At 40.7% G+C, this 26,145-nt stretch overlaps 1 protein-coding gene across 1 annotated transcript in view; it reads left to right on the top strand.

Annotated features, from left to right (window-relative positions):
- LOC141110754 (excitatory amino acid transporter 2-like) overlaps window positions 1–26,145 on the top strand; it is a 470,509-nt gene that overhangs the window by 292,640 nt on the left and 151,724 nt on the right. The window contains exons 3-5 of the mRNA XM_073602336.1: window positions 6,960–7,112; window positions 17,118–17,368; window positions 22,092–22,272. Coding sequence (XP_073458437.1) covers window positions 6,960–7,112; window positions 17,118–17,368; window positions 22,092–22,272 — 585 coding nt within the window. The remainder of the gene's footprint in view (window positions 1–6,959; window positions 7,113–17,117; window positions 17,369–22,091; window positions 22,273–26,145) is intronic.

Raw genomic sequence — 26,145 nt, 5'->3', positions numbered from 1 at the left:
CAAACCCCCAGCAGAAGTGCTGGCAGCCAGACAGAGGGTCCAAGACCTCTGCCCCACACCTACAGCAATTGTGGAGGCCCAAGGTGAGGAGGTGGCAGTCTATCACGAGCTGCAGATCAGGATCCAAGGAGAGAATGCAGTCATCACCTCACAACTGCAGCTTGATCTGGTGTCGGTTGATGGGGCTTCAGTCCCCACCTGTATACCCCAGGGATGCTGGGCAGTCGGCCCAGATCCCCAACAGCAGGATGGAGTGAGCCCAGTCCCCCGGTCTTCTCTCCAGCGGCAGAAAGGATTCCAGGGAGAAGGGCCAGTCCGGGCCTCTCCCCAGCGGCGGATATGTTCTCTGAGAGAGGCAGAGGTTGGCTGGGTGAGTAATACTCTGTTTGGTATAATTTGTTTGGGGTACTGTGTGGGTACAGGCAGTAGAGGACTGGAACTATGGACTAACTTCGGAGTCAATCCCTCTGGGGTCTCCTCCTGTGTTAGTCTCCTGCCGAAAGGGGAGAAATGTCACAGACCTAGCCAGAACAGAGGCTGTTGGAGAGGACTGTATGCAAGCCTGTTGCCTTTTGATTATGGGCCCTGGATTTTCAATGGATTCATTCTGTTGGGACACATCCTGTGAGGAGATGCTGGTGTCATCAACCTGTGTTTATGTTAATACCCCAGGGATGCTGGGCAGTCGGCCCAGATCCCCAACAGCAGGATGGAGTGAGCCCAGTCCCCCTGTCTTCTCTCCAGCGGCAGAAAGGATTCCAGGGAGAAGGGCCAGTCCGGGCCTCTCCCCAGCGGCGGATATGTTCTCTGAGAGAGGCAGAGGTTGGCTGGGTGAGTAATACTCTGTTTGGTATAATTTGTTTGGGGTACTGTGTGGGTACAGGCAGTAGAGGACTGGAACTATGGACTAACTTCGGAGTCAACCCCTCTGGGGTCTCCTCCTGTGTTAGTCTCCTGCCGAAAGGGGAGAAATGTCACAGACCTAGCCAGAACAGAGGCTGTTGGAGAGGACTGTATGCAAGCCTGTTGCCTTTTGATTATGGGCCCTGGATTTTCAATGGATTCATTCTGTTGGGACACATCCTGTGAGGAGATGCTGGTGTCATCAACCTGTGTTTATGTTAATTGAATGAGCTAATGACATTGTCCTCTATACAATGTAGGAGACGGGACGACTGCTATTGTGTTGATATAACTGTGTGAAACTCGGTGCCCACAAGTCTGGGCGAAAGGTCATGTCTCAGTCACCTAGGCTGTATAAAGGATTAGATAATTAGCTCATGTTAATTAGGTTACGTTTGTATTGTTAGAGTAATCTTCTCCTGTGTATATAAGACTGTATTCTGGTTCTGAATAAAGTGAGTTCTTAGTAGCAACAAGCAAGTGTCGCCTTGTTTGTGCTCAGAGAGGTTGGGATATCTGTATACAGACTGGGAGGAAGTGGTATATGACGGAAGCACTGAAGCTGAGTGTGGGACGTTCCGTGACAGGCACAATTTCAAATTTACAAATATTTGTTATTTATTAACTCCATACAGATTAAGCTTTTATATTTAGTAGGGATTTAGCAGGAATTTTGTAAAATTAGCCATGTTTTTATCTGCTAATAATGGTTTTAGTGTATTTTTTGCAAATATATTGGTTCGATAAACATTTGCGTAAAGCAGGGTCTAAAACTCAGTAGTACCTTCTTTTTATTATAGAGGTCATATACTTTCAGAAAATATATGGTTTTGGGGGTCTTTCACAAATTCTGAAAGCTTTAAGGGAAAAATGAAAACCTTCAGATTTTTAGCAAAATTTGGATATTTACATTTTCGCATACGTTCGATTTTCACCATTTTGCAAAAAGGCACAATATAAAATTAAAAACTTTTTATTATTTATTAATTCCATACAGGTTAGCTCTTATATTTAGTAGGGATTTAGCAGGAATTTTGTAAAATTAGTGGTTTTAGTGTATTTTTTGCCAATATATTGGTTTGATAAACATTTGCGCAAATACCACGGGATTTAAAAAATCAGTAGCACCTTATTTTTATTCTAGAGGTCATATGCTTTCAGAAAATATATGGTTTTGGTGGTCTTTCACAAATTTTGAAAGCTGTAAGGGAAAAATGAAAACCTTCAGATTTTTAGAGAAATTTGTATACGTACACTTTTGCGTCTGTTCAATTTTCACCATTTTGCAAAAAGGCGCAATTTAAAAGTTACACATAGTTGTTATTAATTCACTCAATACAGGTTAAGCTTTTATATTTAGTAGGAATTTTGTAAAATGTGTTTTTATCTGCTAATAATGGTTTTAGTGTGTTTTATGCAAATATATTGGTTTGATTGATGAAACATTTGCGCAAATACCACAGGGTCTAAAAAATCAGTAGCACCTTCTTTTTATTCTACTTATCATGTACTTTCAGAAAATATATGGTTTGAGGGGTCTTTCACAAATTCTGAAAGCTATAAGTGAAAAATAAAAAACAAAGGAAAAATTGCAAAAATGGTCTGGCCACCTGAGTGTACAAAATGGAGCACAGGGCCTGGCAGCGAAAGGGCTAATCATTACAATGACTTCTCTTACTGATAGAACTTATATAGGTCCACCCTTGTATTAACAGGTATTGAAAGGGCGGCAATAATCAGTAACAGGCACACAACACACGTGGGTAGTATTGGGGGCATTAGTGGTAGGTTGGCTAAATCACCTAAACCCTTGGTAAGTATAGTAACAAGTCCTATTTGCACCCTCAGAACACCCAATAAGGAGCTAATATGCCAGGAGTCTGGCGGACAAGATGGGAGAACTAGAGCTGCTATTGTATGAGGAGGATTTTGATTTTGTGGGAATTTCTGAGAATTGGTTCAACAGCTCATGATTGACTGGCAACCATTCAAGGGAATTCCCTATATCACAGAGATAGGGAGGGTAAAAAAGGGGAGGTTTACACCTGTATATCAAAAATCATGTACAGGTGAATGTGAGGGACAACATCACTAATGGAGCAAAAGAGGAAGTGGAATCCTTATGGGTAGAGCTACAAGGAGAGGAAACCAAGGGGAAAGTAATACTGGGAGTATGCTATAGGCCCCTTAACCAGAGGGAGGAGGGGGAGGTGGACCTCCTATCACAGTTTAGAATGGCGGCAAGGATGGGAAGTGTCATTATAATGGGGGATTTTAATTATCCAGAAATAAACTGGGTGGAAGGAACTGTGCATTCGTACAAGGCTTGCCATTTCCTAAATATCTGACAGGACAATTTCATGTGTCACTAGACCTATTGATTACGAACAATACAGACCTGATCACAGATGTGGAAATACGGGGCAATTTTGGAAACAGCGATCACAGGTCAGTTAGTTTCAGTATAAATCTCACAAATAGGAATAAGGGGAATACAAAAACACTGAATTTCAAAAGAGCCAACTTTCATAAACTACGCTCCTTGCTAGAAGATATTAAATGGGATAAAATGCTAGGAACAAAGAACATGGAGGAAAAATGGGTGTGCTTTAGGAGCATATTAAATAATTGGTATTAGCCAGTGCATCCCAATGGGTAATACATTTAAAAGAGCTTAAAAAAAGTCCTGGGTGGCTTAACTCCAACGTAAAAACATATATAAAAGCAAAGGAGAAGGCCTTCAAAGAATACAAGGCTGAGGGGTCATCAAGAGCATTTCAACTGTACAAGGAACGCAATAAGAAAAGTAAGGGTGCAATCAGGGCGGCTAAGATAGAACACGAAAGACACATAGCGGAGGAGAGTAAAAAAGTCCCAAGAAATTCTTTAAGTACATAAATAGTAAAAGATGGAGGACAGATCATATAGGCCCTATAAAGAATGATGAAGGGAATCTGGTTACAAAGGATGGAGAGATGGTGAAGGTTTGACTTGTACTCTTCTCCTCAGACTTCGCGAGGGAAATGGGGGGCTTCAGTAACCAAAACTGCAAGGTTTATCCTCATGACACATCACAGGAAGCACCCTCATGGCTAACAGAGGATAAAATTAGGAATAGACTTGAAAAAACGTAACATAAAAAAGTCACCGGGGACCAGATGGCTTACACCCGGGGGTCCTTAAGGAACTCAGTCAAGTAATTGCCAGACCATTGTTCCTAATTTTTACGAACAGTCTACTGACTTGTATGGTACCAGCTGATTGGAGAAAAGCAAATGTAGCACTAATATTTAAAAAAGGACCAAGATATATCCTTGGGAACTACAGACCAGTTAGCCCAACGTCATAGTATGCAAGCTCTTGGAAGGGATGATAGGGGACTATATAGAAGATTTTAGTAATGAAAACTGTGTCATTAGCAGAAATTAGCATGGATTAATGAAAATCATTCTTGCCCTAAATGAACGGTTAAGTCAATGGCTTGATAGACAGTTACAACCCTTGGTGGGACAACTTCCAGGTTATTTGAAAGATATGAATCATCTTCTTTGCATTATGGAAGATTTCATATGGGAAGGTGATTTCACTTGGGTCACTTTTGATGTCAGTAGCCCTTACTCCTCTAAACCTCACAGTTGAGCAGTAACAGCTGTCCTCTTCTATTTGGAAGTGCTGACAAACTTGTCATTAAAACACAGGCTATATATTATATATAGACGTACTTGAATATCAGCTGACACACAGTTATTTTGTTTGGTGGGGACTTCTACCTCCAGAGGTGTTGGGCTGTGATGGGGGCGAAATCTTCGCCCTCTCTTCCTTACCTATATATGGGTTGGTGGGATCGGTCCCACATATTTGGAGGTAGAAACCCACATAGGTCATCAATTAGGATCTATCTTGGATTCATTGATGACCTCTTGATTATTGTGTGGAATGGGGTGGATCTTCTGCCATCTTTCTTGAATTATCTTAATGACAATAACATCAATCTTACCTTTACTGGCAGTGCAGATAATAGGTTTGTATGTTATTTGGATGTTTGCCTGACAGGGACTAATGGTCTGGTTGGGACTACTTTATATAGAAAACCCTTATCTGGCAATTCTCTTTTACTTGCCCAGTCGGGCCATCCAAAACATACCATTAAAGCGTTCCTGTTGACCAGTTCCTGCGAGTGAGGCGTATTTGTAATAATGATCAGCAATTTGAACAGGAAGCCAAATCCCTTTATGGGAGATTCTGGAGGTATCCAAGGTGGATACTTGACAGGGCTCTGGCTATTGCCAGACAGAAAAATAGAACCGAACTGCTACAAAAGGTGTCGGAGGGAGGTGTTCTGGATCTTTCACCTACAGACTCGGATTCCCCGAGGGTTGAACTTTGAATGGGATGTTAGTCATTTTTATGAGTAGATCCAGTGACGCTTCCTTCTGCCCAAATGTTGGACAGTTTTGTATCATCCCTTTCCAATGGGTTGTCCATATTATTTGTATTGTCCATGCATGTAGCCACTCCACAAATAGAGCTGCGCATGAAGCAATCTTCTGGGGATTTATTTGTTTACCAAATTTATGTTTTTATTCATGTATTGTACCTAGTTGGTGAGTCATAGAGTGTATTACTTTGTGACACTGACCTATTAGTTCATTTTTTGATACAAAATATTTTATGGCTCTATGACTGTGTGGTTTTCCTTTATTTATCACCTCGTTGACGCTATTCATATTTGTTCCATCTGGGCATACATATCGATTTGTACCTTGGGCTATCCGTAGTCACATACAATTTTTTTGAATTACTTTGTCTGTTATTTGCTTAATTTATTGGTATGGTTGGATATGCCATTGGAACACTATCAAATGTGTACACTTGTGGACTGTGTAAACTATAATTTATAATTGAGTTTCTATATATATATATATATAGTTGGCAAAATACATAGAATTTTATCTATATACATACACAGACATTTTTTCATAGATTTCTTTATTATGTGTTTTTTTTTCCATTTTATTTTTCATTGTTAGGTGTTTTTTCACAGTCTTTATGGCATTTTATATTGATCTTTTCTTTTTTGTTTTTATATGTCTCTTCTTTGTTTTTCGAATTATGTGTATTGACATGAATTGTTATTGACCTTTTAATATGTAGTAGGATCCTTATTAGTATTTACTTATACTTTATATGTTTAATTTGAATAGGGTTTCCTTTATTTATTTATGTGTTTATTATGCCCACTTGGTATAGGTTATTGTATGTACATTTATAACACAATTTTTTTAGGGAAGTATGCGTTGTCCTGTGATTTATGCAAATAGTTGATTGTGATGTGTGCCTTTTACTGATTATTGCCGCCCTTTGAACAGCTGTTGATACAAGGGCGGACCCATGTAAGTTCTGTCAGTAAGAGAAATCATTGTAATGATTAAGTACAAGATGTATGTGTGAAACGTGTCTACGGGACTGTTTGCTGGTGTCCCTGGTGTCATTACAGTGATTCAATAAAGGCAATTGGAACCTCTGGATGTGCAGCCTTTTCTCCTTATCTTCAAATGTTATACTTACCTGCTCTGTGCAGTGGTTTTGCACAGAGCAGCCCCAATCCTCCTATTCTCGGGTCCCACGCTGGTGCTCCTGGCTCCGCCCCCTTGCTGGGTGCCCCCACAGCAAACAGCTTGCTGTGAGGGCAACCAAGAAGGTGCACTCCTGACCCACGGCTCTGTGTGTCATTCACACACAAAGTCACAGCTTGGCCCCAACCCCTCCAACTCCTGATTGGCTCACTAGCTGTGATTGACAGCAGCCAATCAGGAGTGTGCGTCCCCAGAGAGGAAAGGCTCTCGTGGACATTGCTGGATCGAGAGGGGGCTCAGGAAAGTCTTGGGAGGGCTCGGGGGCTGCTGCACACAGTAGGTTTTTTTTATACACTTTGCCTCTTTCTGTTGTATCCCTTTGACTCACTGCACACGTTTGTATTTATCATAATGATTATTTACTGTGTCACACTGATATTTGTTAAAATATTTTGTTGACATTTATTTCCTTATCCCTAGGTGTCATATTTGGATCTCTCTTTGGCTGTCTGCTTCGATTACTTCCACCTTTGGATGGGAACATTCTTATGTTGATCTCTTTTCCAGGAGATATACTTATGCGTATGTTGAAGATGCTGATTTTACCCCTAATCATCTCCAGCCTAATTTCTGGTAATTAACACATACTATTTACATACAGGATTTTAATCTTTCTATATAATTTAACCAGGAAAACTTTTAACCACTTCAGCCCCGGAAGGTTTTACCCCCTTCCTGACCAGAGCACTTTTTACAATTCGGCACTGCGTCGCTTTAACTGCTAATTGCGCGGTCATGCAATGCTGTACCCAAACGAAATTTGCGTCCTTTTCTTCCCACAAATAGAGCTTTCTTTTGATAGTATTTGATCACCTCTGCCGTTTTTATTTTTTGCGCTATACACGGAAAAAGACCGAAAATTTTGAAAAAAAATGATATTTTCTACTTTTTGTTCTAAAAAAAATCCAATAAACTCAATTTTAGTCATACATTTAGGCCAAAATGTATTCGGCCACATGTCTTTGGTAAAAAAAATGTCAATAAGTGTATATTTATTGGTTTGCGCAAAAGTTATAGCGTCTACAAACTAGGGTACATTTTCTGGAATTTACACAGCCTTTAATTTATGACTGCCTATGTCGTTTCTTGAGGTGCTAAAATGGCAGGGCAGTACAAAACCCCCACAAATGACCCCATTTTGGAAAGTAGACACCCCAAGGAATTTGCTGAGAGGCATGTTGAGCCCATTGAATATTCATTTTTTTTGTCCCAAGTGATTGAACAATGACAAAAAAAAAAAAAAAAAAAAAAAATTACAAAAAGTTGTCACTAAATGATATATTGCTCACACAGGCCATGGGCATATGTGGAATTGCACCCCAAAATACATTTAGCTGCTTCTCCTGAGTATGGGGATACCACATGTGTGAGACTTTTTGGGAGCCTAGCCGCGTACGGGGCCCCGAAAACCAATCACTGCCTTCAGGATTTCTAAGGGCGTACATTTTTGATTTTACTCCTCACTACCTATCACAGTTTTGAAGGCCATAAAATGCCCAGATGACATAAAACCCCCCCAAATGACCCCATTTTGGAAAGTAGACACCCCAAGCTATTTGCTTTGAGGCATGTTGAGTCCATGGAATGTTTTATATTTTGACACAAGTTGCGGGAAAGTGACAAATTTTTTTTTTTTTTTTTTTTTTTTGCACAAAGTTGTCACTAAATGATATATTGCTCACACAGGCCATGGGCATATGTGGAATTGCACCCCAAAATACATTTAGCTGCTTCTCCTGAGTATGGGGATACCACATGTGTGGGACTTTTTGGGAGCCTAGCCGCGTACGGGACCCCGAAAACCAATCACTGCCTTCAGGATTTCTAAGGGCGTACATTTTTGATTTTACTCCTCACTGCCTATCACAGTTTCGGAGGCCATGGAATGCCCAGGTGGCACAAACCCCCCCCAAATGACCCCATTTTGGAAAGTAGACACCCCAAGCTATTTGCTGAGAGGCACGGTGAGTATTTTGCAGCTCTCATTTGTTTTTGAAAATAAAGAAAGACGAGAAAAAAAATTTTTTTTTTTCTTTTTTCAATTTTCAAAACTTTGTGACAAAAAGTGAGGTCTGCAAAATACTCACTATACCTCTCATCAAATAGCTTGGGGTGTCTACTTTCCAAAATGGGGTCATTTGGGGGGTTTTTTTGCCACCTGGGCATTCCATGGCCTCCGAAACTGTGATAGGCAGTGAAGAGTGAAATCAAAAATTTACGGCCTAAGAAAGCCTGAAGGCGGTGCTTGGTTTTCGGGGTCCCGTACGCGGCTAGGCTCCCAAAAAGTCCCACACATGTGGTATCCCCGTACTCAGGAGAAGCAGCAGAATGTATTTTGGGGTGTAATTTCACATATTCCCATGGCATGTTTGAGCAATATATCATTTAGTGACAACTTTGCGCAAAAAAAAATAAAAAAAATAAAAAATTGTCTCTTTCCCGCAACTTGTGTCACAATATAAATTATTCCATGGACTCAACATGACTCTCAGCAAATAGCTTGGGGTGTCTACTTTCCAAAATGGGGTCATTTGGGGGGGTTTTGAACTGTCCTGGCATTTTATGCACAACATCTAGAAGCTTATGTCACACATCACCCACTCTTCTAACCACTTGAAGACAAAGCCCTTTCTGACACTTATTGTTTACATAAAAAAATAATTTTTTTTTGCAAGAAAATTACTTTGAACCCCCAAACATTACATATTTTTTTTAAAGCAAATGCCCTACAGATTAAAATGGTGGGTGTTTCATTTTTTTTTTCACACAGTATTTGCGCAGCGATTTTTCAAACGCATTTTTTGGGGAAAAAACACACTTTTTTACATTTTAATGCACTAAAACACACTATATTGCCCAAATGTTTGATGAAATAAAAAAGATGATCTTAGGCCGAGTACATGGATACCAAACATGACATGCTTTAAAATTGCGCACAAACGTGCAGTGGCGACAAACTAAATACATTTTTAAAAGCCTTTAAAAGCCTTTACAGGTTACCACTTTAGATTTACAGAGGAGGTCTACTGCTAAACTTACTGCCCTCGATCTGACCTTCGCGGCGATACCTCACATGCATGGTGCAATTGCTGTTTACATTTGACGCCAGACCGACGCTTGCGTTCGCCTTAGCGCGAGAGCAGGGGGGACAGGGGTGCTTTTTTTTTTTTTTTTTTTTTTTTCTTTATTATTATTATTTTTTTATCTTATTTTTAAACTGTTCCTTTCATTTTTTTTTTTTTTTTAATCATTTTTATTGTTATCTCAGGGAATGTAAATATCCCCTATCATAGCAATAGGTAGTGACAGGTACTCTTTTTTGCAAAAATTGGGGTCTATTAGACCCTAGATTTCTCCTCTGCCCTCAAAGCATCTGACCACACCAAGATCGGTGTGATAAAATGCTTTCCCAATTTCCCAATGGCGCTGTTTACATCCGGCGAAATCTAAGTCATAAAATGCTCGTAGCTTCCGGTTTCTTAGGCCATAGAGATGTTTGGAGCCACTCTGGTCTCTGATCAGCTCTATGGTCAGCTGGCTGAATCACCGGCTGCATTTTCAGGTTCCCTGTTGAGACAGGAGAGCCAGAGAAAAACACGGAAGACGTTGGGGGGGGAGGGGCATTCCCTCCCACTGCTTGTAAAAGCAGTCTAGAGGCTAATTAGCCGCTAGGATTGCTTTTACATGAAAGCCGACCGCTGGCTGAAAAGAATGATACCAAGATGATACCTAAACCTGCAGGCATCATTCTGGTATAACCACTCAAAGTCGTGAATGGCGTACCTGAAGACAAAAAAATGGTTAACAATAAAGCACAGTAAACGGTAAGGTATAAAAAATTGCATACCTGAAAAGCAAACATGATAAAACATAATAACAATAAAACATTGCAGAATAGAATACAGTAAAAAAGAACAGAACAATAGAGAGAGAGAATAGAGAGAGAAAGAACAATAAAACGACAACTATTTTTTTTTTATTTTATATTTTTGTATGTGTTTTTTTTTTTTTTTACACTTTTTTTTGTAACTAACTTTTATAACTGTAACCGGTTCCAGGTTCGGGTCTCTCAAAATGCGATGGCATCTTGGGAGACCCTGTGAAAGTGTGCCTAGTCTGTGCAATGCTGTACCCTACGCTAATACTCAACTAGTGCATGGTAGCGTTCAAAATATTCACCAATGCAAAGACCAGGATTGTCAGGACAGGAGGGACAATAATAGTGGGTGTCACGTCTATATCCGCGCTTGCTGCAGACACAACATCTTTTTTGGGGGGTTCGTTGGGTAGGGGTACTCGGGAGGACATAAAGAAAATGCCTCTCATGCAGCCGACTGCATTTGGTTGGGGATGTGAATGGGGGAAGTATGGGCGCCGCAGAAGCGGTGGGTTCCCAATTAGGATTGGCGAATGCAGCAGGAAGGGCATTATGGGCACGACGGGCCTGTGTTTGTCTTTTTGGTGGCAGCGGGACACTACTTGTGCTTGCCACCTCACCAGCTTGAACTGCACTTATGGGACTCGCCACGTCACCAAGTGTTACTGCAGTGCTGGTTTGACTACGACCGGGGTGTACTAGGCCGCTGGTGCTTGCCAGTTCACCAAAACGCTACCAAAAAAACTGTTAGCGATCGCAAGGATCAGGCCTGACTCTGCGAACGCTGCAGTTATGCGTTTAGTGTTTTGTAAGTGACAGTGATCGATCGATACTGCACTTGGGTGGGCTGGGCTGGGCCGGGCGGAGGGGCAAAACGCAGGTGCTAGCAGGTATCTGGGCTGATCCCGCTAACACTGCGTTTGTGGGAACCCTAAACTGCTGGGGACGCTAGTATAGATCTGATCGGATCAGATATTGATCCGTTCAGATACTATACCACTAAGGGAGGCGTATGCTGCGTGCGTGGGTGTTAGCGGTACTGGCGCTAACCTGACGCTGCCTGGGGCTGGTGCTTGCCAGTTCACCAAAACGCTACCAGAAAAACTGTTAGCGATCGCAGGGATCAGGCCTGACTCTGCGAACGCTGCAGTTATGTGTTTAGTGTTTTGTAAGTGTCAGTGATCGATCGATACTGCACTTGGGTGGGCTGGGCTGGGCCGGGCGGAGGGGCAAAACGCAGGTGCTAGCAGGTATCTGGGCTGATCCCGCTAACACTGCGTTTGTGGGAACCCTAAACTGCTGGGGACGCTAGTATAGATCTGATCAGATCAGATATTGATCCGATCAGATACTATACCACTAAGGGAGGTGTACGGTGCGTGCGTGGGTGTTAGCGGTACTGGCGCTAATCTGACGCTGCCTGGGGCTGGTGCTTGCCAGTTCACCAAAACGCTACCAAAAAAACTGTTAGCGATCGCAGGGATCAGGCCTGACTATGCGAACGCTGCAGTTATGCGTTTAGTGTTTTGTAAGTGACAGTGATCGATCGATACTGCACTTGGGTGGGCCGGGCAGAGGGGCAAAACGCAGGTGCTAGCGGGTATCTGGGCTGATCCCGCTAACACTGCGTTTTCGGGAACCCTAAACTGCTGGGGACGCTAGTATAGATCTGATTGGATCAGATATTGATCCGTACAGATACTATACCACTAAGGGAGGCGTATGCTGCGTGCGTGGGTGTTAGCGGTACTGGCGCTAATCTGACGCTGCCTGGGGCGACGCATATCACCGCCGGGCGATCAGGGGGCTAAACCTTTATTCGGTAATAAACGGCGGGTGCCCTGACACTATAAAAAATAAACAAACTAACCAGCGTCACTCGTAACAGTTATACAGTGATCAGTGGTGAAAGGGTTAACTAGGGGGCAATCAAGGGGTTAAAACCTTTATTAGATAGTATATGGGGGTCCCTGTCGCTATAAAACGCTGACGGCGAACCTAAATATTTACCTCTCTAACTATCGTCACCAGCGACACTAATACAGCGATCAGAAAAATGATCGCTTAGTGACACTGGTGACAGGGGGTGATCAAGGGGTTAAAACTTTATTAGGGGGGGTTAGGGGGGTATCCTAGACCTAAAGGGGGCTACCACTCACTGCCCTAACACTGTAACTGTCACAAACTGACACTATGCAGTAATCAGAAAAAAAAAAAAAAAAATACTGCTAATGTCAGTTTGTGACGGGGGGGGGGTGATTGGGGGGGGATCGGGGGGCGATCGGGGGGGGATCGGGGGTGTAAAGTATGCCTGGCATGTTCTACTGTGTGTGTTTGTGTTGTGTGGACTTACATGTCTTCTCTCCTCGGCGCTGGACGGAAACTGCCAGACCGAGGAGAGATGACATCACATCCTCTGCCTGTGTGAAACTATACACAGGCAGAGGAGGATTCCCATTGGCTGGGAGCGATCGCGAGGGGGGGGCCACGATCGGATGGTCTCCCCCTCGCCTCCCGACGCTCCCAGTCAGATGCCGACCGCCGATGGCACCGGGGGGGGGTCCGATCGGACCCCCCGCCCGCGGGAGGCAGATCACGTACAGGTACGTGATTCTGCCTGCCCGTGCCATTCTGCCGACGTATATATACGTTAGGCGGTCGGCAAGTGGTTAATATATGAAAGGTACATTTTAAAGGATGTGTGCACTTATTAGTTTGCCTGTGTGGATGTACTGCTGAGGAGTGGCCAGCTCAAAAAAGGTATATTTAAAGCATTTAAACATTGTGGGGAGGCGCGGCTACAGGATGAAGGTAAGTATGAGTCTGGGGAAATATCAAGGCTTCCAATGCAAATCTCCTAAAAATCCAAGTTACCTGTATTTTATGCTGACCGTGTGGCATCAATATTGTCCCTAACTGGAAACAAGTATGCAGGTGAGGAAGTTCAGAATAAAATCAGAATGCTGACCTGCATACTTTAAAGCAGGGGTAGGCAACCTCGGCACTCCAGCTGTGGTGAAACTACAAATCCCATCATGCCTCTACCTCTAGGAGTCATGCCTGTGATTGTCAGTGTTAAATCAGGTTAGGGAGTCTCCAAACAAGACATTTTTCTGATGAGACAATGGGGGTTATTTACAAAAGACAAATCCACTTTGCACTACAAGTGCACTTTCAAGTGCAGTCCCTGTAGATCTGAGGGGGACATGTAAGAAAAATAAAAAACAGCATTTTAGTTTGCACATGATTGGATGATAAAATCAGCAGAGCTTCCCCTCATTTCAGATCTTCCCCTCAGATCTACAGCGACTGCACTTCCAAGTGCACTTTCAGTGCACTTCCAAGTGCACTTGGAGTGCACTTGTAGTGCAACGTGGATTTGCTTTCGTAAATAACCCCCAGTAAGTCCAAATCTTAAAAAAATGTGGTGCTTTTATTCCATCCACTGCAGTGGAGAAACACAATACACAGTTCTCAATAAACCAGTAAATTGAAAGTATTTCTGAGGTTACATCTACAGGCTATACAATTTTATACATATGAATATGCATAAGGTCTAGGCGTGTTATATGTGTGACCATATAGTTTAGTCCAATCAGCATTCATATCTTCTTAACAGCAAGGGAACAGTTTAGGTGGTTACATCAGGTGACTGATAAAAAAAAAAGAAAGAAAACATGGGCTCCGCCATGACGGTACTGGATCAGACCAGCTAGATAAGACTGTCCATTTCTCAGAGCAAAAAGGGAGTAAACTGTTGCTTCTTATCTGGCGGTGAAGGTCATCGATGACTGAAAACTCTGTGTCTTAAAAGAAGCAAGAAAGTGCACTACAAATTATTAAAGTGATAGTCTCTATATATATGTAAGCATATATATGAATATATATATATATATATATATATATATATATATATATATATATATATATATATATACAGTGGGGACGGAAAGTATTCAGGTTTTTTTTACAAACTTTTTTTCATTAATACACAAAAGTATTCAGGTTTTTTTTACAAACTTTTTTTCATTAATACATGTCTCCAGGGCAGTACCTGGACCTCCATAACCATTGTATGCCCAATTACTTGCATATACAGTGGGGACGGAAAGTATTCAGATCCCCTTAAATTTTTCACTTTTTGATATATTGCAGCCATTTGCTAAAATCATTTAAGTTCATTTTTTTCCCCTCATTATTGTACACACAGCACCCCATATTGACAGAAAAACACAGAATTGTTGACATTTTTGCAGATTTATTAAAAAAGAAAAACTGAAATATCACATAGTCCTAAGTATTCAGACCCTTTACTCAGTATTTAGTAGAAGCACCCTTTTGATCTAATACAGCCATGAGTCTTTTTGGAAAAGATGCAACAAGTTTTTCACACCTGGATTTGGTGATCCTCTGCCATTCCTCCTTGCAGATCCTCTCCAGTTCTGTCAGGTTGGATGGTAAACGTTGGTGGACAGCCATTTTTAGGTCTCTCCAGAGATGCTCAATTGGGTTTAAGTCAGGGCTCTGGCTGGGCCATTCAAGAACAGTCACAGAGTTGTTGTGAAGCCACTCCTTTGTTATTTTAGCTGTGTGCTTAGGGTCATTGTCTTGTTGGAAGGTAAACCTTCGGCCCAGTCTGAGGTCCTGAGCACTCTGGAGAAGGTTTTCATCCAGGATATCCCTGTACTTGGCCGCATTCATCTTTCCCTCGATTGCAACCAGGCGTCCTGTCCCTGCAGCTGAAAAACACCCCCACAGCATGATGCTGCCACCAACATGCTTTACTTTTGGGACTGTATTGGACAGGTGATGAGCAGTGCCTGGTTTTCTCCACACATACCTCTTAGAATTAAGGCCAAAAAGTTGTATCTTGGTCTCATCAGACCAGAGAATCTTATTTCTCGCCATCTTGGAGTCCTTCAAGTGTTTTTTGGCAAACTCCATGTGGGCTTTCATGCGTATTGCACTGAGGAGAGGCTTCCATCGGGCCACTCTAACATAAAGCCCCGACTGGTGGAGGACTGCAGTGATGGTTGACTTTCTACAACTTTCTCCCATCTCCCGACTGCATCTCTGGAGCTCAGCCACAGTGATCTTTGGGTTCTTCTTTACCTCTCTCACCAAGGCTCTTCTCCCCCGATAGCTCAGTTTGGCCGAACGGCCAGCTCTAGGAAGGGTTCTGGTCATCCCAAACGTCTTCCATTTAAGTATTATGGAGGCCACTGTGCTCTTAGGAACCTTAAGTGCAGCAGAATTTTTTTCGTAACCTTGGCCAGATCTGTGCCTTGCCACAATTCTGTCTCTGAGCTCTTCAGGCAGTTCCTTTGACCTCATGATTCTCATTTGCTCTGACATGCACTGTGAGCTGTAAGGTCTTATATAGACAGGTGTGTGGCTTTCCTAATCAAGTCCAATCAGGATTATCAAACACAGCTGGACTCAAATGAAGGTGTAGAACCATCTCAAGAATGATCAGAAGAAATGGACAGCACCTGAGTTAAATATAGAGTGTAACAGCAAAGGGTTTGCATACAAGTAAAAAAAAGTTTTTCTTTTTTAATAAATCTGCAAAAATGTCAACAATTCTGTGTTTTTCCGTCAATATTGGGTGTTGTGTTTGTTACAACAATGAGGAAAAAAATTTACTTAAATGATTTTGGCAAATGGCTGCAATATAACAAAGAGTGAAAAATTTAAAGGGTTCTGAATACTTTCCATCCCCACTGTGTATACATATATTATATATATATATATATATATAACTCAACATTATCAGACCCCTATAATTCTACTCATCAGGGTCTTGCAATGTCTCATGGGACTTGTAGTTTCACCACTTCACCACAGCTGGAGGGCCGAGGTTGCCTACCCCTGCTTTAAAGGATATAAAGGACAACAGACAATTAGAATTTACAGAATTAAAATTCAACAATGGCAATCTATATGTTTCTCCTTCATTTAATTTTTTAATGCATGGGTCACCTAAGGAGTAGGTATACACATTGCTTTTATGACATCTGCTTGCTTACACTGGTATCAAATAACTAAAATTGAATTCCAATTATGGAAATTGTTGGATCATGTTTGCCCATGTTTCATGTTACTATATTTATGATGTAACATAAAACAAGAGTTTACCCACCCTCAAACTGCCTATTTAGACTTTCAGAATACAGCATGCAATAGGAACATTTACAGATATGCCATACAGGAAACTTTTTAGTTAACCTGGGACATCGCCAGATAGCAATACATATTTAGCTACAGATGATGAATTGCCTCATTAAAAGTTTTTGCTGGTCACTGTAAGTGCTTTAACATTCTGTTCTGCTGTTTTGGTTGAACCCATTGTCTGCTGACTTGACTTTCAGCCTGTTACAACCTTACCTGATCACTCCCTGTCCTAACCACAGCTGCCTGTTTGTTTGGCAATTAGATATGATGCTTTGAATGCCCATCAGGAAAGTGTTACACACTGAAATCTTTTGAGTGACTTAGTGAATTAGTAAGAACTGTTCTCTTAGTTGTGGAACCAGATTTATCCATATGTAGCCTGATGTGGTACAACTGATTAAAGAATAGATTTACAGATCTCTTGATATGGTCTGCTTTGACCTGCTGATCTTGGCATGAGTTCAAAAAAGATAATAGTTGTCTTATTTAATATTTCTTTCATTATACTATTCTCTTTTTATCAACAGGTTTAGCAGGACTTGATGCCAAGTCTAGTGGCAGGATGGGTACACGTGCTATGGTCTATTATATGTCTACTACTATTCTAGCTGCACTGCTTGGAGTCATCCTTGTTCTCTCTATTCATCCTGGAAACCCCAAATTAAAGAAGCAGGTCAGCGTCTCAACCAAAAATGAAGAGGTGTCCAGCATTGATGCATTTCTGGACCTCATCAGAAACCTGTTTCCAGAGAACCTAGTACAGGCTTGCTTTCAACAGGTATGTACTTGTAGAATTAGTATTTTATGTAGCTACAGTATTGTGTGAAGTAAAAAGTTCATATTTTCTCAATCAATTGTTTAATTAAAGGTTTTGCAATAAGAAAACAAAGATGTATATATAGTAAAAACATACACAGGTCACAGTTAGGTCCAATGTTTCATGAATTCAGCAAGGAAATTAGGAACCTTAAGGGGTTTGATCTTCTACCCCTGGGGATGTCTATTTTCATAGTTGAAAAGCTCTCTTATCAGTGTGGGAGTAAACTATCTATGGGTCCAAATTTTAAGGAACCCCTCAGGTGAGTCTAGCGCGGGGATCAGCAACCAGTGGAGCTCGATCATGGCCAGGTGACTGGTAGATCGCGGTCTGGGCTTGCTGACCCGACATCCAAGAGCATCAAACGGTGTGCAATGTAGAGGGACTACTTATGAAGTTGGAGCTGTAGTAGGGAGAAAAAAATGCATAAGCCGATTCCTCCTCTGTAGTACTGGCTTCTGTTCCATGCGGAGTAATACCAGCTGCACTCCACCTCTTATCCGGTCTAGCTGTCTCCAGAGTGGTGCCAGAAAGAAGAGATCTTCAATTCAGTGTGAAGCAATACAGTAATAATAGTATATATTATAATAAAAATATAGGGCTTCTTTCACACTGATGTGCTGTGGTTTACCCACACCGCAGGAGCAGTGCAGTGTACATGCAGCTTTCCTGTGGGTTATCTGCACTTTGCCATAGATTTCAATTATATCCTGATGGTTTGGTGCACTTTCTGAATGCAGGAGTATTGGTGCGCTTCCAGAAAGTGCACCACACCTGCAGGATATAATAGAAGTCTATGGCAAAGCGCAACAAACCCAGGAAGGTCACAGATGCACTGCTTTGCACCCGCAGTGCAGGTAAACCACAGCACATCAGTGTAAAAGTAGCCTTATAGAGTGCTCAGAAGAGTAAGGGTTCATTTACATTTGTAGTTTAGTAAAACCCCATAGTTAAGATGTGTTTTTACCACCACTGCCCCAACCGCACCCCTTTAGCTGCAGTGACCAGGGGTGTACACATGTTGCAGCCACAGCAAGAGTTATAGGACCTGTCAGGGTTGGTGGGTGTAGCACCCGAGCACCCGCCAAGTATGACCCATTCAAGTGAATGAGGCAAATCTACAAATACCCTGCAACCTTGTGCTGTTATGGAGAGCTAACAGAGTAGCCCCATTTAGTTGAATGGGTCACATTTAGCAGGCAGTAACACCCACCAAAAGCAACAGGGGGTTTAATTCCTGCTGCATCATGATACACCTTTGTGGGATTGGGGGTGTTAAATCCGTGACTCAACCTGCAGAGTTTTACCACTTCCATCTTTATGTGTGAATGAGCCAAAACAGTGCAACTGCCGAATGCCACTAAGGCCTCATTTACAAGTGCAGTAGGCACTGCTGCTCCTCTGAAAAGTGATCTGAGTGTGTTTGACAGGTGGTGAGGAGATGATATGTTGGCTCCTGATTTAAACCCATAATTTCCATGCAATGCATGTGATTGCAACCTCGTAGTATGGCACTTAGAAGTTTAAATCAGGTGTGAGGAAGCGACACTGTGCCCAGTGTTCTTTGACTTCTCCATGTTGTTCAGGTAGATATCCACCTCTTTATGTTTGCCTAACCCTGGTCTAGTGTATTGGCAGTCAGCTTTTTATTTATCATTGTTCTAATTGCACGTGTGGTAACTCCCTGCAAATTCAGTGGTGGAGATTTCCAAGGTAATGATACAGTTTGCTTAGTAGCATTGAATATAAATCAAATGAATCTAATTATAGATTGCAGGACTTTTCAATGAGTTTGTTTAGTAAAGTTTCCACTGGATCCTTGTGTAAATAACAACCCACTACTGTATATATTAAAGTGGAAGTAAACCCCTCCATAAAACAGTTTCATTTATGGCATGTGACGGAAATGTAACACTCGCATTGCTTGTGCTCTCAGCCAAACTGTCAAACCATCCAATGGCTGGTGTCATAACTGATCATGTGTGCAACATCATGGCAGTTGTATATTAAAAAGTGGCAAAGATGGCAGCTTCCCTGGCTGAAAACAATAGGGGGGTTTACTTACACTTTAAGAAGTAGACTCTAATCCATAACCTTTTTGTCTTGGGCCATTAGTATCAATTATTTACCATTGTTCCTTCCCGTTTTCAATAATGAAAGCAAAAGGGGGAGTATAGGGGTACAAACTTGACTTTTCCAAATTAAGTGAGGTACCAAAGGATGAGTACTTTGTATACGTTATCCAAAGGCTTGGTTGAACTTTTAGCTGTGCAGCACCAAATCCCCTCCCCCCACCCCCATCTTCGTCAGACAGATTGTCTTCCAATTCTTTCTCCCAAAGTAACTTATAATGCATTTTGTGGTGACTTTTATACTTAATAAACAATTGTATTATGCACAACATTTATTTTCAAAACTTGTAATATTGAAGGGGGTTTGAGTGCATTTAAGTGATGGGGAAATACAATGTTGTGATTGTATATACTGAAAAAGTTCCTGTTGGAAGTACTATCTTTTTATTAAAAACTTACCTGAACAATATGATTATGGACTAGACAACAAATACTCAGTGTAACAGATGATGAAAAGTGTGCAGAGATTTCTGCATTTCTGTTTCCCCATTTGTGGATAAACAAATTCTATAGTCTTGATTTTAATGCCCAGCTTTAAGAAATCTAAATGTTCTCCCTTGCAGTGGGGCTGCACCCCCACTGCAAGGGTTCCCTGCTAGTTTAGGTCTAAGGGAGAGTAAAAGGACTTTTAATTACCTGATCCTCTGCTCCCCCCCAGCAGATGGCTCTCCTCCATGTCCCGGCAGTGGACTGTCCCTTGGCATCCCCACATCCAGTGCAGGGCTATGGACCCTACGTTGGCCTTGATAACATCAGGACCTTAGACATCTGGAGCATGGGGTAGAGGATGCTCCAGGGACTGGTCCAGTAGCATAGAGGAGCAGAGGATCAGGTAAGTAAATCTACTTTAACAAGCCCCCCCAGACCTAAACACAGTTAAAGTTTGCAGTGGGGATGTAGCCCCACTGCAAGCGAGAATTTTCAAGTTTTCTAGAGTTGAGTATTGGATAGTTAAATTAGGGATCATTTACATTGGCTTCGACTTCAACGCACATTAAAGCCCCTACTACTTCAACATGCTTTTTTTGGTGTATGTTTTTGCTGCTTCTGCAATGCTTCAATGATGGTTCGGTGGTGCTTTGATGATGCTTCTGCAGTGCTTCGATGATGCTTCTGTGATGCTTTTTGAAGCTTTAATGAAGCTTGGCAGATGCCCTGTGTGTTGATATTTCATACCTGCAATACCTCCAAAACAAAGCAAAGCTAAGGCTGAATAAAAGCCTCTCAAAAACTTCAGGTGCTGTAAGTCAGCTTTGTCATAGACTTCTATGGAGGCTTTGAAGGTGCTTTGAAGCACCACTAAAGTGACATGGAGTATAGTTTTTGAAGTGAGGCAAAGCAAATGCAATGTTTGAAAAGGACTGAAAGGGCTTGTTTACACTTGCTTCAAAATATGGCATTGGACACACTTTTTTAAAGTACTCTGAATGCCAGGCAAAGCATCTGTCACTAAATACAATGGTTAACTTACAGTCCTGAACAGTCCTTACAGTTCAAAAATGATACCCCATGTCTCTTTAGTGGTGCTTCAAAAAGTCTTCAAAGCTTCTATAGAAGTCTATCACAGCGCTCGCTTACAGTACCTGCAGCTTTTGAGAGGCTTATATTTAGCTTTAGCTTCGCTTTGTTTTGGAGGTATTGCAGGTATGGGATAACCAACACACAGGGCATCGGCCAAGCTTCATCAAAGCTTCAAAAAAGCATCACGAAGCATTCTTGAAGCATCACCAAAGCTTTATTGAAGTATCACCAAAACATTATCGAAGTATCACCGAAAGACCACAAAAGCATCACAAATACAAAAAAACATGTTGAAGAAGTAGGCACTTTAATGTATGTTGAAGTCAAAGGAAGTGTAAATGAGCCCTGAGCTAACCATTTTATTTAGTGAAAGGTGCTTTGGCTTTAAAAAAGCATGTCCAATGCCATGTTTTGAAGCAAGTGTCAATGAGCCCTTACACTAAATACATTTATCAAAATTAAGTAATGTCATGAAACCTTGATTTTATATGTTTATATTTTTGTTATATATAGTATGTACAAAGGGGCAGTCAGTATTTGCTTTCTGTACTACTATTGCACCCATAAGTTTTTTTACATCCTGTTACTGTCCCACAAAAGTACTTACAGCAACGACTGTAGTGGGGTTATCAGACCAAAAGTGAAAATTAAAAGAAAGTATTATTAAACAATTATTACTTTCCAATAATCACTAAAAATACAGGATACAATTCAGGGATCCTCAAACTACGGCCCTCCAGCTGTTGCAGAGCTACACGTCCCATGAGGCATTGTAAAGCTCTGACATTCACAAACATTACTAGGCATGATGGGAATTGTAGTTCCTGAACAACTGGAGGGACGTAGTTTGAAGACCCCTGGGATAAATACACTTCAAATACTAAAAAATGTCACAAATTCTGGTGTCACAAGAACTGCTTAAACATTTCATCAGTTGCCACAAAGTTGAGAAACAATTTGAGATTAGCTATTATTAAGACAAATGTTAGTTTTGCTTTGTTCTGCATAAAGCCCCAGATTATCTTTTCCAGATACAAACTGTTTCTAAGAAAGTACCAGCTCCACCCTCACCCTTGGATCTTATTCGACCTATCAATGATACTGGCATGTCAAGCAATGTTTCACAAGCAAACTCTACTTCTGAAGTGAATGCAGTGCCTGTCATGATCACACAGAAGAAGCTTGAGTTTAAAGGTGGCATGAATGTTCTTGGTAAGGTCTTCCTTTCTCCATCAATTGCATTCAGTTTATGTTTATTATTAGAGCCTGCAAGACCAGGAATAATAGGGCTGGACAACGATCGTCTCACATGATGAAGGAACAACACCATCATTCTGTGCTGATCTGATGTTGACATCACACGAGATCGAAATATGCAGGTGATTTAGCTGTCCCATGACTGCTTTGGTTGTCCAGATTTATTTAACAAGTGAAAGGAGAGAGGATGAGGGAGAAATGGACATATAGCAGAAATCCACAGTGGTTATAAATGTCTTCTTACCTCACAAGTTGTTTTTTTTCTCCAGAATCTCTTGATTAGGATTGTTTCCTGTTATCCTGGTCTGACATAGCCTGATATGGCCCTAAATCAATATGTAAGCTTGTTACAAATCTGGGTAATTCAAACTGGGGAAACTATGCTGCTTGTGAATAAAACAGTAGATTAAAATAAAGTATAATGGGAAGCTGTAGCTGCATGCAAATCGTGACTTTTAAAGTAAAAGTCGAGGCTAGTCCTGCCCACACCCACCCCATCAGCTTTCATCATCTGAGCCTCACCTGTCACATTCAAAGAACATGGAGGCTCAAAATACAGCAGGGATGAGGTCGACCTTGACTTTTAACAAAAAGATCAAGATGTTAAATATGTAAAAACAAAAAAAAGTGCCACACCACTGCTAAAAAGTCCAGATAATGACTTTATTCCAATGAAGATCATGGAGACAATCAAAAAAAGTAGCCATCTCATTTCAGGGATCCAAAAATGCTTCCTTCATCGGGGCTTAAGACTGAAAACAATGTATATAGACTGGAAGTGAACTTCTTCCAGTGTGATTACAAGCACAGGTCTTATTAGCAGTTGGTTTGACAGCAAAATATAATTTATATATATCTACTTGGATTTACTAATCATTTTGGCATACTTTTTTTTTTACCAACTATATCCACTGTTTATACAGTTTTTTATTATGTGATCAGCTTGAATTGTCTGTATTTGTGGTGGGGTTACTTTGCTGTACTCTTAGATGCCTAAGTGTTTTTAAACAAACCAAAGATTGTTTTCGAGCATTAAAGGACAGTTAAAGTCCTCCAACTCCAAACTGCTTTTTTTAATAGCAACATCATAATTATGTGTAGCCAGGAGCTGGCTAAATCTCCTGCATTGTCAGGGGAAATATTACAGCTAGACATGCGCAGAACAAAAAAAAATTGTTTTGTTTTGATTTTTTTATTTACATAAATTAACTTAATAAAATTTGCTTAATTAGTTTCATTCGTTTTCGGAATTAGTTTTGTTTATTTGAATTTATTTATTTATTTATTTTATTTGAATTCAAATCTATTTGAATGTTCCGAATTTGGTCGAATTGAACTCATTTCAACCCAGAATTCTGAAAATTTTAATCGATTTGAATTGCATTCGAATTCCATTCAAAATCAAATTTATTCTATTCGAAATTTCAGTCTTGGAAGATGTTTTTTCTATTCTTTTCTTTTATTTTCAATTCTATTCTTTTCTATTATATTCTAATCTTTTCTATTCTATTCAAATTTATTCTGTTTGAAATTCGAATTTCGGAAAATGGTTATATTGTTATATTCTTTCTATTCTAATAGCTAAATGAAAGGGTATTGCCGGTAACTCCGTTGATCCTTATAAATTCTTTATTGTTACATATCAGTGAATAAAAACAGTGGCTGCTGCTTATTAACACTATAACAGTGGCTGCTGCTGAATTTATAAGCATCAATGTAGTTGCCAGCTATCCCCCTTTGTTTGACTATTTGTCTACCGGTGGATGAGAGAACGCCTGAGCCTGAGCACCTGGTATATGGCTTTCACTACTCATTGACATCATGTGGCTCCACTGTTCTGAGCGTTGCACCTGTCTATTCTTTCTATTCTATTCTATTCTTTTCTATTTCGTTCTATTCTATTTGAATTTAAATACATTTTATTCTAAATTAGAATTTCAGAAGATGGTTATATTCTTTCTTTTCTATTCTATTCTATTCTATTCTATTCTATTGTTTCTTTTATTCTATTATGTTCTTTTATATTCTAGTCAATTCTATTCTTTTATTTTATTTTCTATTCTATTTTAATCTTTTCTATTCAAATGTATTTTATTAAAGTTTTGGGAAATGGTTATATTCTTTCTATTCCTTCTATTTTATTCTGATCTTTTATTTTCTATTCTGTCCCTTTTTTTCTATTCTTTTATTTTGCATTCTGTTCTGTTTGACTCTATTATATTCTATTCTTCTATTTTATATTCAATTATATATATTTTTTATCCTATTCCTTTATTTTCTATTCTATTTTATTCTCTTAGGAAATTCAAATTTGATTTGAAAAAGATTCAAATTTGATTTGAAAACTATTTGAATTTGGCCAAAATTGTGTTTTGTTATTTCAGATTTGTTTAAATTCATTACTATTGTAATTCGCAAATTTGTCTGAATTTCAATTCGTAACGAAATGAACTGCACATGTCTATTTACAGCATCTGCCAAAGTGAGGCTTTTCCCACTAGTGCTCAGCCTGGACTTTGCCTTGTTACATCAGGGGCAAAAGGGAGTAGTCTGACATAAAACTGGTCAATCTCCTTCCCTTTTTTTACCTGTGGCCATAGGCCTTATTCAGGTTACTGGTTGCTGCTCTCTTCCCCATTGAAACTCTTCGCTCTTAATTATCCTGTTTATTTGTGCTAAGAGTTAATAACTTCATATTTGCCTACATCACTCCTGGTTGATTTGTTTGACTGCAGAACTTTAAGTAAAATAATGACTTGATTACTGTGTCATAATTTGGGTGTCTGTGTTTTTGCATTCAGAAATGCCAGAACCCAGGGTGTCAGTGGTGTTGGGAGACTTGCAAGATTAGGGCAACCATTGGGGTCAAATATCTCTAAGGGACCCTCATGGGGGTAGCGCTACATATGCATGTTTAAAGGTTAAATGCACCTTAGTGTGTGTGTTTATACTATGGAAATCTGGTGACCATTTTCTTATGTACGTTAGTATCACAAAGGGCAAACTTCAAGGTGCAGTATCCTAAATCAACTGATTAGGAATAAAAATTGCTTTAACATTGTGCTAATATCTGATTGATTGATTTATGTTACTGAAATCTGAACATCAGCATTATTATTTGCAGTGCCCTAATTAATAAATGTACATGTAGCACATCCCCTAAAGAGCCGTTGGTGAATCTTTGTTTAATTCTCCCCATAGATCACACACAGCCAGACACACAGCATTTCCTGCGCTCCAAAGAACAGTTTAGGAGTTTCTTTTTGGGTTTTTATTATGAACAATAAATCTTGGATAGGGATAAGGAGCATGGGATACCCAGGTTAACTGTAGAGCTGAACAACGTGAGGACTCCACACTTCGGGCTGTGAAGCACAAAATTAAATGTCCCATATAATCTCTATGCTGTTGGTGACCTGTACCCCCTAAACTACACACAGTAACTGTTCTTCCGCGCTGGGATCATCTACTTACATCATCGGTTGCCTCCTGCCGATATCCACCAGGCTGTTCCAAGTGAGGGAGATGCAGACTCACACCACCATAGGAAAGCTGGATTTTTTTTCCCGCCAATTTTTTCCTGGCCCTCTCCAGTAAGTTTCTCCAGACCCAACTTGATCCCTGGATTCAAACTTGCGAATAGCCCCCCCAGCTGAGCTTAGCTGGGAACTCGATGTCTTCTCTATGGCTTCTCTAGCACTCCTGCTCCAGAGGCAAAGCTCCTGCAAAGGAGTTTCCTCCAGCAGGACTGGACCCAAGAAAACTGCACTGCTGACTCAGGCCTCTGACTATTAATGGGTTTGCCCACCACCTACTGGGCACACCTCC

Source organism: Aquarana catesbeiana, linkage group LG10, assembly GCF_042186555.1.
Source record: "Aquarana catesbeiana isolate 2022-GZ linkage group LG10, ASM4218655v1, whole genome shotgun sequence".
In the NCBI taxonomy this organism is placed as follows: Eukaryota; Metazoa; Chordata; class Amphibia; order Anura; family Ranidae; genus Aquarana; species Aquarana catesbeiana.
The sequence above is the reverse complement of the archived record's forward strand: the minus strand, read 5'-3'. Positions and strand labels throughout refer to the sequence as shown.